The sequence below is a fragment of the Myotis davidii genome, unplaced genomic scaffold (assembly GCF_000327345.1).
Source record: "Myotis davidii unplaced genomic scaffold, ASM32734v1 scaffold281, whole genome shotgun sequence".
Taxonomy (NCBI): Eukaryota; Metazoa; Chordata; class Mammalia; order Chiroptera; family Vespertilionidae; genus Myotis; species Myotis davidii.
In genome coordinates this window covers 6,580,880-6,593,366 of record NW_006293784.1, presented here as the reverse complement: position 1 = coordinate 6,593,366, position 12,487 = coordinate 6,580,880, and the positions used below count along the sequence as shown (strand labels likewise).

Sequence of the window (12,487 nt, the reverse complement as noted above, 5' to 3'; positions counted from 1 at the left end):
GCCAGTCACGTGGGATTTTGTTTTCAACCAGATGCATCCTGGGCGAGGGGGCGGGGCCTGGGAGGTGCCAGGAGCGCGGGCGGGGGTCCCGGCGAGGCCCTGGCCCCGCCTCCGGAGCGCGGGGCGCCGTTGCCTTTCCCGTCCGCGGAGGGGCGGCGTGTCCCGAAGCAGAAGTTCTCTGTTAGAGGGGCGAGTCGGCCAACAAAATGTCATCCTCGCGGGATCGTGCCAAGGCCACAGATTTACGTCTCTAACTGTGCCAGAAATAGTCAGTCATACGATGCCCCAAGGAGTCTGGGAAAACGGATTGGGAACAAAATAAGGGACTTCCTTAAATCGCTTGATGCTTTAAAATTTGGCTAAAACGACCCCAAACAAGGTTGGTGAAGGGGCTGGGTCTTGGAATGAGGTCTCATTGTGGCTCACCCACTTCCTTAATGGCTGTGTGATTTGGGGCAGATTCCAAACCTCTCTTGGCTTGTGTTCTCATCTGCTTAATGGAGAAGTACCTGCCTAACCAGCATCGTGAGAATTACTAAGCGAACATTTAATAATCTGAGAATATTTTACAAATAACTAGCCAGTGGAAACAGCCACACGACTGAACGTAGAAGTCACCTTTGTATCTTTCTGAAAAGATCATTTTAAAGTAATGGCCAACATTCCTCCCCTACCCACTCTGTCTGGGCCATGCTCTGAGAAAGAATTTGAACTAGATAGAAAATAACCTAAATAGGATTACTCCCAGTTTCTTTTTCAGGGAGGGGTAAATAAGGTGGGTCATAAGATTGTTAACAGAGTAATTAGTGTTTGAATATGCTCCTAAGCCACAGAAGGAAAAAAGAAAAGTGGGCTTAGAGGTCAAATTGTCTAGACCAGTGATTCCCAAGGATTATTTTGGGAGGTTGTCAACTGATAACTGCCCTAAATTCTCTCGTTAGCAGGGACTTCCCTCCCAAGTTCCACACCTAGAGGTTCATAACTGCCTGCTAGGCAGCAATGATGTACCATAGCCACCAGCTCGCTCTCCTCACAAATCTGTTTCCTCCTCTTGGGAAAGACATAATCACTACCTCTTGGGGCTATGAGTCATGTTAGCCTTTTCCCTCCCTGTTAACCTCCACATCTCCATCAAATGCTGATGACTCCACAAACTAATTAGGTCTTGAATCTAAACCCTTTGCTCCATCCTCTTAGTCTTATCTGATCTGTTTTAACACAATCCTATATAATAAAACCCTAATATGCAAATCGACCGAATGGTGGAACGACCAGTTGCTGTGACATGCACTGACCACCAAGGGGCGGATGCTCAATGCAGGAGCTGCCCCCTGGTGGTCAGTGAGCTTCTACAGGGGGAGCGCCACTCAGCCAGAAACCGGGCTCATGGCTGGTGAGGGCAGCGGCGGTGGCAGGAGCCTCTCCTGCCTCGGCAGCAGTGCTAAGAACCCCTTGGGGGATGTTTGCCTGCTGGCTTAGGCCCACTTCCCTTAGCCGTCAGGTGGACATCCCTCAGGGGGTTCTGGACTGTGAGAGGGTGCAGGCTGGGCTGAGGGACCCCTTCCCCCCAGTGTATGAATGTCATGCAGTAGGCCTCTAGTAGGATTATAAAGACACACAAAAAGCAAAAATACCCCATGCTGTTTCAAAATAGAGCTTACACTAAATCTAAATAGTTCCTGAAAGTTTAAGATTTACTTTTTTTTTTTTTTAAATATATTTTATTGATTTTCTACAGAGAGGAAAGGAGAGAGATAGTTAGAAACATCGATGAGAGAGAAGTATCGATCAGCCGCCTCCTGCACACCCCCCACTGGGGAAGTGCCCACAACCAAGGTACATGCCCTTGACCGGAATCGAACCCGGGACCTTTCAGTCCGCAGGCCGACGCTCTATCCACTGAGCCAAACCGGTCCCGGCAAGATTTACTTTTAAGTGAGAGAATTTTCTCTGATCATTTCAAACAAAAAAATGTGATTTTCCTCAAGGTTTCAGACTTTCATGTTTCATTTGTATTCTGACAGGATCCTTCACAGTGCCTGTACCTGTTAGCTAGGATCATTTAATCAATATTTTAAAAGGCCCAAAACAGACACATTGATTTCTCTCCTGCTAGATATTACAGATAGTATCTATTTTATGCAGTTATTTGAAATTTCTATATATCACCATGCATTTTCAGAGGACATGTTATGCTCTACATCTTTAACCAGAGCAGAACATTACATTTTAATGATGGTACAAAATCATTCTAGCAAGGCCTTAAATCTCTCACATTCTGAAATAAGTTTACTTGTTTTAAAAATAACATACAAGAGTCATTTCAAATAAGAAGCTTTCTTCATTTCACATAGAATCACCTTTTAATAAGTCAAAATGTGCATGGAACATCTACAATTAAAGGTAGAAAAATCCAGTTGTTTCTGTCCTGGACTTATGCACATACTCATCAATATACTTTGAGATGTTGAGTGATATACTTAGGCTTTTTTAAAACCCTTTAGAATGGGATAGATGTTTTCAAATGCTTCGTAGATCTCAGAACGGTCTTTGGCACCTGTAAAGAAATCCAATTTTATATCATCTTTAAGAACAATCCCAAAATTTTCTTAAGACTAAAATTTCATTGTCATCTCCAATTACTTCTAATATGATGACATCTCTTTAGGTGTACTTGAGAAGTGGCATTTATTTCTGGTAAAGACAAAAGAATTTAGTGATTACAGCCACATTTCCACAAACACACACTGCAGACCAGTTTTCTAGTACTTCCACTATGTGGGCATATCAGATCATCTTTAGCCACATAGGACTCACTATGAAATATGGAATGTTATCTCTAGGTGTGCCATGAATATAGCCCCAGAACACGACATTCATCAGTACCTGTAGGCATTTAGCTATCAGCAAAAGAGACTTCCTTGGATCCACTTATCCCTAGTAAACATTTTGAATCTCTAACGTTGACTAACAGAGTGAGACAAATTGGAGCAAACGTTTTAAATGTCAGTGTATGTAAGAGATTACTAGAGGGGAAAATTGTACCACTGTCACCCCTAAGAGTCTTAAATTTCCAGAGATCTTTTTTTAAATTTTCAGAGATCTTTAATGATAGCAAACTGCTCTAGGAGTTAGAGATAAAAACATGAATTAGACATGGTCCCCACCCTTGAGAGATATCATTCAGTCCCTATTCATCTCTCACCACCACCTACCACCACTAACTACTTCCACCTTCAAAGCACCTTGAGCTAAGGGTTGTGGCCTAGCATTATGTATATGGGCTGTCAGTTAATCAGGAAATTATCTGGTATTATTGTGGGAAGGAGGCAAGGAGATTAGTGAAAGGAATATAAAAACTTAGCATGAAGAGGAATGGAAAATAGCTTAAGTTGATAAAGGCTTCCTTGGGAGCTACAAGGTTAGAGAGGAGGAAGGCTCAGTAAGAGAACAAAAATAACCTGTGGCTATCTGGTTTAATTACAGAACTAATCACAGGGAATTACCAAAAGGAGGATCATCAGATTTGAGAAACAGGTAGAAATCAGCATTCAGAGCCAAAGATGAGCTATCATTTTAAAAATGGCAAATATTGGTAAGGCTATGGAGAAATAGGAACCCTCAGACATCAGTGATGGGACTGTCAAATGGCTCAGCCTCTACAGAAAAGTTTGACGCTTCCTCAAAAAAAGTTAAAATAAGAATTACCACACGACCTGGCAATTCTACTTCTTGGTATGTATCCCCCCAAATTAAAAACAGGTACTCAATAACACACTTGTGGATGCCTGTTGATTGTGGCACTATTCAAAACAGCCAAGAAGGGAAACCACCTAAGTGTATATCAACAGATGACTGGATATAAAACTGTGGTGTACATATATAGCCGAATATTATTCAGCCATAAAAAGGAATCAAGTACTGATACAGTCTTTATTGCAGATGAACCTCAAAAACTACCTGAGGGAAGCCAGACTCAAAAGGCTACATATTGTATGATTCTGTTTATATGAAGTAACCAGAATAGACCATTCCAGAAACAGAATGCACATTGGTAGTTATCAGGGGCTAGTGGGAGGGAGGAATAGGGAGAAACTACTTAACGAAAGGGATTTTACTTTGAAGTAATGGAAATGTTTTGAACTAGACAGAAGTGGCGGTTGTACAACATTATGAATGTACTAAATGTCACTGAACTGTTCACTTTAAGATGGTTAATTTTATGTTATGTGAATTCTACTTCAATAAATTCTTTTAAATGTTTTTACAGAATCAACGATGACGTTTTTATGAGCTTAAGTATTTGAGAGATAAGGGGGAAAAGTTACTTATTCATTGCCAAGGCGTTTACTATCTGTCAGTCTCCACCCTCAAGCATGTGGGGGAGGGAAGAAGGTGAGTTATTGGCACAGATAACAGCAACTCTGAACCCTTGTGGTAGGAGAAACCCTGTCTCAGCAGATTTTTGTTACAACACTGAAATTTTAGTTTCTAAAGAGAATGGTTTTGTAGAAACCAAAGAGTGGGTTGGAGAAGAAATAAAACACCAGTATTACTGTATATTTAAAAAGAAAAGAAACTGCCTCTGGTTTGATGGACGTTTGGGGCTTCTGAATACATTTGAATAGAATAGCCTTCTTGTTAGGAGACAGTGAAGTATGTATAGCAAACACACTCACAACTCCTTCCCCTTCTCCCCCCGCCCCCAAACACCAAAACTATGGTTCTTTTTACATTTCATTGAGGAATAGAGTATCTAGGTCCAGAATGCAATTCAGTTTTAGCATAGCACTTAAAAACTCATACCTAAGAGCATTGCATTCAAGCCCAAAGACTAACATTCTGGTAGCCTCTGGCGAGCAGAAAACACTCATTGCCAAGAGAGACCAGACATTGAGAGTGATCATTCTTTTCTATCATAGGAAACCTTTAGACCAGCGGTTCTCAACCTGTGGGTCGTGACCCCTTTGGGGGTCGAATGATCCTTTCACAGGGGTCGCCTAAGACCATCGGAAAACACATATATAATTACATATTGTTTTTGTGATTAATCACTATGCTTTAATTTTGTTCAATTGGTAACAATGAAATTGGGGGTCACCACAACATGAGGAACTGTATTAAAGGGTCGCGGCATGAGGAAGGTTGAAAACCACTGCTTTAGACACAAAGGGCTTTAGGGAGATTATCTAGTACAATTTCTTTACTTCATACTTGGGCCCACGAAGTGGAAGTTCCCTTGAATAATGATAGCAGCTATGGGAGAGGTTCTTGTGTATCCAGTGTTCCTTCTTTTGCACCCAAAGTCAACAAATAAACATTGCCAGGATTTGTAACTGGCAATGTTGTAACTGGGTATTAAAATAAGCGGATTTTGTCAGGTTAGTTAAATGTTTCCTCAATGAAATTACTGGCATCAAAACTTTAAGGGAACCCAAAGCAATCTACAGATTCCATGCAATCCCCACCAAAATATCAATGGTACTTTTCATGGAACTAGAAAAAATAATCCTAAAATTTATATGGAACCATAAAAGACCTCAAATAGTCATAGCAGTCTTGACAAAGAAGAGCAATATTAGAGGTATCACCCTATTTGATATCAAACTATACCACAAGGCTCTAGAAATCAAAACAGCTTGGTAATGGCATAAAAACAAACACATAGATCAATGGAACAGGACAGAGAGCCCAGAAATAAACTCAATCAATGACAAAAGAGGTAAGAATGTACAATGGAGTGTAGACAGTCTCTTCAGTAAGTGGTGTTGAAAAAACTGGAAATACGTGCAAAAGAATGAATACAGACAACTTTCTTATACCATACACAAGGATAAACTCAACATGGATTAAAGACTTAAACTTAATATCTAAACCCATAAAATTTTGGCTCCACAAAGGAGAGCACCAACAAAACAAAAAGGCAACCCTATTTTCATGGCGCCTCACAAGCAGTAGGCTGCTTCAGGATGAAACTGAACATCCCTTTCCCAGCCACTGGCTGCCAGAAGCTCATTGAAGATGAATGCACACTCCACACCTTTTATGAGAAGCGTATGGCCACAGAAGTTGCTGCTGATGCTCTGGGAGAAGAATGGAAGGGTTATGTGGTTCCAGTCAGTGGTGGGAATGACAAACAAGGATTCCCATGAGGCAGACTAATGGCTTGCTTCTGAGTAAGGGGTATTCCTGTTACAGACCAAGGAGGACTGGAGAAAGAAAGTGCCAATCTGTTTGGGGCTGCACTGTGGATGCCAATCTCAGTGTTCTCAACTTGGTCATTGTAAACAAAGGAGAGAGATATTCTAGAGATACTCACTGAGCCACTGTGCCTCATTGCCTGGGGCCCAAAAGAGCTATCAGGATCCTCAAACTTTTCAATCTCTCTAAAGACCATGATGTCCACCACTACGTTGTGAGAAAGTCCCTAAACAAAGAAGGTAAGAATCCCAGGACCAAAGCACCCAATATTCAGGTTCTTGTTATTCCACATGTCCTGCAACACAAACATTGGCCTATTGCTCTGAAGACACAGCATCCTAAGAAAAATGAGTATGCTAAACTTTTTGCTAAGAGAATTAAGGAACCCAAACAAAAATACCAGGAACAGATTGCCAAGAGACATATGCTGTCCTCTCTGAGGGCTTCTACCTCAGAGTCCAGTCAAAAATGAAATTTTCTGCCCTGCTGGTTGAACATCAACCCATACATGACTCAGGAGGTCACAGTTGGATGCCCCATCAGGCACATGCCGGGGTTTCAGGCTCAATCCTACTAGGGGGTGTGCAGGGAGCAGCCGATCAATGATTCTCTCTCATCATTGATGTTTCTATCTCTCTCTCTCCTCCCTTCTTCTCTGAAATCACTATATATGAGATTTTCTGAGAATAACAAATAAGAAAAGACATTAAAAGACAAAAAGGCAACCTACAGAATGGGAGAGATATTTGAAAATAATATATCCAATAAGGGGTAAATATCATATATATATAACTCATACATGCCCTGACCGGTTTGGCTCAGTGGATAGAGCATTGACCTGCGGACTGAAGTGTCCCAGGTTTGGTTCTGGTCAGGGGCATGTGCCTTGGTTGTGGGCACGTCCCCAGTGGGGGACGTGCAGGAGGCAGCTGATAGATGTTTCTAACTATCCCTTGCCCTTCTTCTCTGCAAAAAAAAAAATCAATAAAAACACATTTAAAAAAAAAGAACTCATACAGTTCAACATCAAAAAAGCAAACAATTATATTAGAAAATGGGCAGAGGACATAAATAGACATTTTTACAAAGAGGACATACATATGGCAACAGACACACGAAAAGATGTTCATAAGGGAAATTGTCAACTATAATTGAAAAATACATTTAAAAATACTGTATGTAAACAGCAAAAAACCCCACAAAACAACAAAAAACTTAAAGGAACCCTAAAGTGACCCCATACTTCTTTTAATAATCAATCAATAATCAAACATCCCAATTTGTAGCACCAGACTTTGATTAGGTGATTCTTGCCTTTTAAGCAAAACTTACCAGTCTTTTCCTTCAGTTATAATGACCACCACTTTGGGGGATAAACAGAATTCCTAAGTTTGGCGACTGAGGCGGAAATTCTGTGATTTGTGGACTGCAGAAAAAAACTAGTTTTGAGATCAAATGATATGAGCTCAAAAGTCAGCTCTATCATTAACGAGCTCTGAAATCACAGGCAAATTGTTTACCTTCTGAGTTTCAGTTTCCTCACCGACAAAATAAGGACAATAGTCTTTCTCATAGGGTTGTTATCAAGAGTTAAGTAAGGGAAGGCTGCCTTAAGTAAGGGGTTCTTGTTCCAGCATCTAGAAGGGTTCAGCAATCTGGAAAAAGGCTGTGTGTGTAACTTTAAAGAGTCCAGAGACGAAAGGCATTTGGGGATCAGAGGAGCTTAGCTAAAAGGATCTCCTCATCTCAGGACCCCATGCTTTTTATTAAAACAATTGTCCTGAGGCGGGGCAGAGATATACACTTCAAAGGGTCAGGGTTTCTTATATTGAGTCCATTGTCAGATTGGGGGAATTAGCCTATGGCTGTTCAGGTGTTTGTCCAGTAGGAGGCAACAACATGTAGATTAATGTGCCCTGAGCTGTCTGGCAGCAAGCCATCATCCCTTTTCAGGTTTGGGGAAATGTCTTCAGCCATTCCCAACAGGTGACAACATATGAAAAAAAAAAAGAATCCTTTTTGAACCTTAACATTTTATAAAATCTAAGCTATTAAAAAAATCTAAGCCATTTTATTGCTCTAGAGATGGGGATGTGTTATATTCACTTTTATATCTTTAGCAGCTAAAATGTATGTTTTCTAGTAAGCACTCAAAGTTTATTAAACATCTATCATCTCTCGATAAGAGTTTGTAAGCTTATCCTACCCTTTAGGCAACCCAAATATCAATTTCCAATTCTACTTGGATTTCCTAATTATATTCTTACACCAAGTCATTACTACACATTTTATTTTCCCAAGTGATATCATATATACTAGTATATACGAGAGGCCCGGTGCACAACATTCACGCACTGGGAGGGGGGGATGTCCCTCAGCCTGGCCTGTGTCTCTCTCACAGTCTGGGACCCCTTGGGGGATGTCTGACTGATGGCTTAGGCCCACTCCCCGCCACCGCTGCTGCACTTGCTAACTGTGAGCCTGGCTTCTGGCTAAGAGACGCTCCCCTTGTGGGAGCACACTGACCACCAGGGGGCAGCTCCTGTGTTGAGCGTCTGTCCCCTGGTGGTCAGTGCACGTCATAATGACTGGTCGTCCCACTGTTCGGTTGATTTGCATATTAGCCTTTTATTATATAGGATAAGTCAACTGGAAAAATATAACAAAGAGTAATTATTTTAAATGCATACAAATCTTTAGGGGGAAAAAAGTAATAAAAACTAAGTGGACAAAAGGAATAAGTTACGTACCCACTATTTACAAAAGGTAAAATGATCTTTATTGGATACTAGAGGCCCAGTGCATGAATTTGTATACACAGGTGGGGTCCCTCCGCCTGGCTGGTGATCGTGGCTGATGGGGGCATCTCGTCCAGTCAGATAGGGGATGATCAGGGCTGGCTGGCAGGGGGGCAAGGTAGGGGCTGTGGGAGGTTGGCCAGCCATGGGAGTTGGCTGTGGGAGTGCACTGACCACCAGGGGGAAGCTCCTGCATTGAGCATCTGCCCCTTGGTGGCCAATGTGCATTATAGCGACTGCTCAACTGGTCGTTTGGTCATAACAGTTGCTTAGGCTTTTATATATAGATAGTAAAAGTGATGAATTTCTATTTCTGATTACTATTAAGGTTAAAGTAGTGAGTGATGCCCTAACCGGTTTGGCTCACTGGATAGAGCGTCAGCCTGTGGACTGAAGGGTCCCAGGTTCGATTCCGGTCAAAGGCATGTACCTTGGTTGCAGGCACCCAGTGCAGGAGGCAACTGATCGATGTTTCTCGCTCATTAATGTTTCTAACTCTCTGTCCCTCTCCCTTCCTCTCTGTAAAAAAAATCAATAAAATATATTTAAAAAAAAAAGGTTAAAGCAGTGAGATAATTCCCACTTGTAAAAAGAAAAGTTTTCTCTTATGTTATTTTGTTTTTTAGTGCTGCTGAGGATTTTTAAAAAGATACTTCTATACACTGCTGGTATGACATAGGAGAACTGTATTGTACATCCCTTCAAAAACAGTTTAGCCCAGCTGGTGTGGCTCAGTGGTTGAGCATCAACCTATGAACCAGGAGGTCACGGTTCTAATCCTGGTCAGGGCACATGCTGGTTGCAGGTTAAAAGCCTTCATAAAGAGTTTGTAACAAGGAGTCACTTTACATATGTTATAATGGTTAATAAAAAGGCAGGATATAAATATGGATACATGTCAAAATGCCATAAAAACATGAAAAAGTTACATTGTTTTGGGTATTGGGACTGATGGGTGAAGTTATATTCCAGTAGTTCTCAACCTTCCTAATGCCACAACCCTTTAATACAGTTCCTCATGCTGTGGTGACCCCCAACCATAAAATTATTTTTGTTGCTACTTCCTAACTGTAATTTTGCTACTGTAAACAATATGTAATTATATATGTGTTTTCCGATCGTCTCAGGCAATCCCTGTGAAAGGGTTGTTCGACCCCCAAAGGGGTCGCGACCCATAGGTTGAGAACCGCTGTTATATTCCTTTCTGCTCCACCGCCCCCCCCAAGGTATTCTATAATAGAATTACTTTATAATGGTGAACAAAGCTATTTAAAAGGAAAATCAAAGCACACGCATAGCTGAATTTTATAAAGTCGGAATTTTAGAAAGTCAGAAAATAATTTTAGAACTTACCTGTCAACACTACTTTTCCAGATACGAAGATAAGCAGCACAATTCGTGGCTTTACCATTCTATAAATAAGTCCAGGAAACAGTTCAGGTTCATAACTGTTAAGATGTAAAAGGAAAAAGTTAAAAATAGCACTATAACTACTTTCCCATAATATTCCAGACCCAGTATATATTAAAGCTGCACATTAAAGCAGTTTTAAAAAGCTGTTTTGCCCAAAACCTTTTGGCCATTTTGATAAAGTAGTCTTGAGCATCCTAGGTAATTGCCTGTGCCAGTCAAGACCAGAATTTATTTTGGGTCATGATATTCTTTTCAAGTGCATGTCATCCTAAGCTATTAGAAATTAAGGTAACTTGAGGTATCAGATTCAATTTATTAAAATCGTGTTGGTTAAATGTTTACCATCTTTCCAAAAAAGTCTGTTGGTAAAAATACATGAACACGTTTTCTAAATTTTCCAAGTTCCTCCAACAATGAGCATATTTTGTATGCTCATTATGAGCTGATAAAGTTATCATTTTTAGCTGCTAGAGCTAAAAAATTTTCTAAACCACTGTTTTTTGTCTTTGGACAGGTACTATATAAAGAAAGAAAACTAAGCTATTCTAACTTTTAAAAATTCAGGATTTGTTCCTATACATAGTAACTCACTGTTATTTACTACTAAATAGTAAGCTGGCTGCTCCCCGGAGCAAAGGGTAATAGGGCTAAGAACTGCTTCTCCACACTCCAGCACAAAGAAGAAGAGCTGCCCTGGCCAACGTGGCTTAGGTTGTTAGAGCGTCAGCCTGAGCACCGAAGGATAGCAGATTCGATTCCCAGTCAAGGGTACATAGCTGGGTTGCAGGTTTGATCCCTGGCCCTGGAACCCGCCCAGGTCCATCCCTGTCGCGGGCGGGCGTGTGTGTGTGTGTGTGTGTGTGTGTGTGTGTGAACCAATCGATGTGTCTCTCTCACATCAATGTTTTTCTCTCTCTCTCCCTCCCTGCCTTCCACTCTCTCTAAAAATCAGAGCGGGGGAAATATATCCTCAAGCTAGGATTAACAAAAAAGAAAAAAGGAGAGAGAATTGGAAAAGCTTGAGAGTCTACAAAAGAAAGGTCAGGAAGAGGAAGCTGATAAAACTATTCTTAAAACAATTGCTAATGGAGAACAGATATAAGAAAAAGAAGATATCTGAGAAATGGAACACTAGAATACACATGAATAGTTGCAACAAAGGAAATCCAGGTGACATGAAAAACCCCATTCCATTCTGCAAAGACCCATTCAACAGCAGATGTGAACTCTCCGATTGGCTCCAGGAAGAGACATCACAGTGGCTGCCCTTCAAAGGTTGCTGTGGGTGGTCCTACCACATCACTGTACCTGTCAAAACTTCTACCCATTAACCACTTCCTGACACCAGGAAGACAATGAGACCAGCTGGAGCCTTGGAAAACCCCATGGGAACTAGAAAGGGAGGCTGAGGGCACAGAGAGAATGTTTTCATTTGATTTCCCAGCTGAATCTTAGGATTCTAAGAGGGACAAGAGGAAAAAAAGTATGTAAATGATGGTGTACTGCATTTGGCTTTCAGAACTATGGTTTTAAGGTGCCAGAAAAATAATCTCCTGATTAAAGACTTACGTCATTGTATTTATTCTCTGCCTCAATTTTAAGAGAAAGTTGAGGTAGAAAAAAGAAAGAGGTTTTGGTTAGGGAAGGAGAACACTTCATGAGGACTGAGAATAACAAACACCTGCCAATCTCTGGGCCAACCCAAATTCGACTTATTGTTCAAGTCTCAGCTTAAATGTCACTTCCCTTAAGAGGTCTTCCTTGACCTCCATACCTCCCTGATTACATCAGCCTGTTTGATGGTACCAGAGCACTCCCAGGTGGAGGGGGAGTTCATCCTTCAGAGTTACCATATTTCACTGTTGTCTTTGGTTTGCGTGTCTTCCCTTTCAGACGGTGAACTCCATGAGGGCAAGGGACCAGGGCTGCATTGATTGTCACTGTCACCATAGCATCTGCTAACTGGTAGCCACCTAGATTTCACTCGTTTAAGAAATGTTTATTATCAGGATATCTTTGACTTTAAAATCAAAGAGAAGGGAAAAACTGCTCAGGGCAAAGAGAAAACAATGATA

General features: G+C 41.1%; 1 protein-coding gene and 1 pseudogene across 1 annotated transcript in view; one reads left to right on the top strand and one right to left on the bottom strand.

Moving 5' to 3' along the window:
- Positions 1-2,326: 2,326 nt before the first annotated feature.
- TBPL2 (TATA-box binding protein like 2) overlaps positions 2,327-12,487 on the bottom strand; it is a 23,897-nt gene continuing 13,736 nt past the window's right edge. The window contains exons 6-7 of the mRNA XM_006767730.1: positions 10,353-10,447; positions 2,327-2,557 (exon numbers count right to left, since the gene is read on the bottom strand). Coding sequence (XP_006767793.1) covers positions 2,481-2,557; positions 10,353-10,447 — 172 coding nt within the window. The 3' untranslated portion in view covers positions 2,327-2,480. The remainder of the gene's footprint in view (positions 2,558-10,352; positions 10,448-12,487) is intronic.
- On the top strand, positions 5,970-6,673 carry LOC102763521 (annotated as a pseudogene).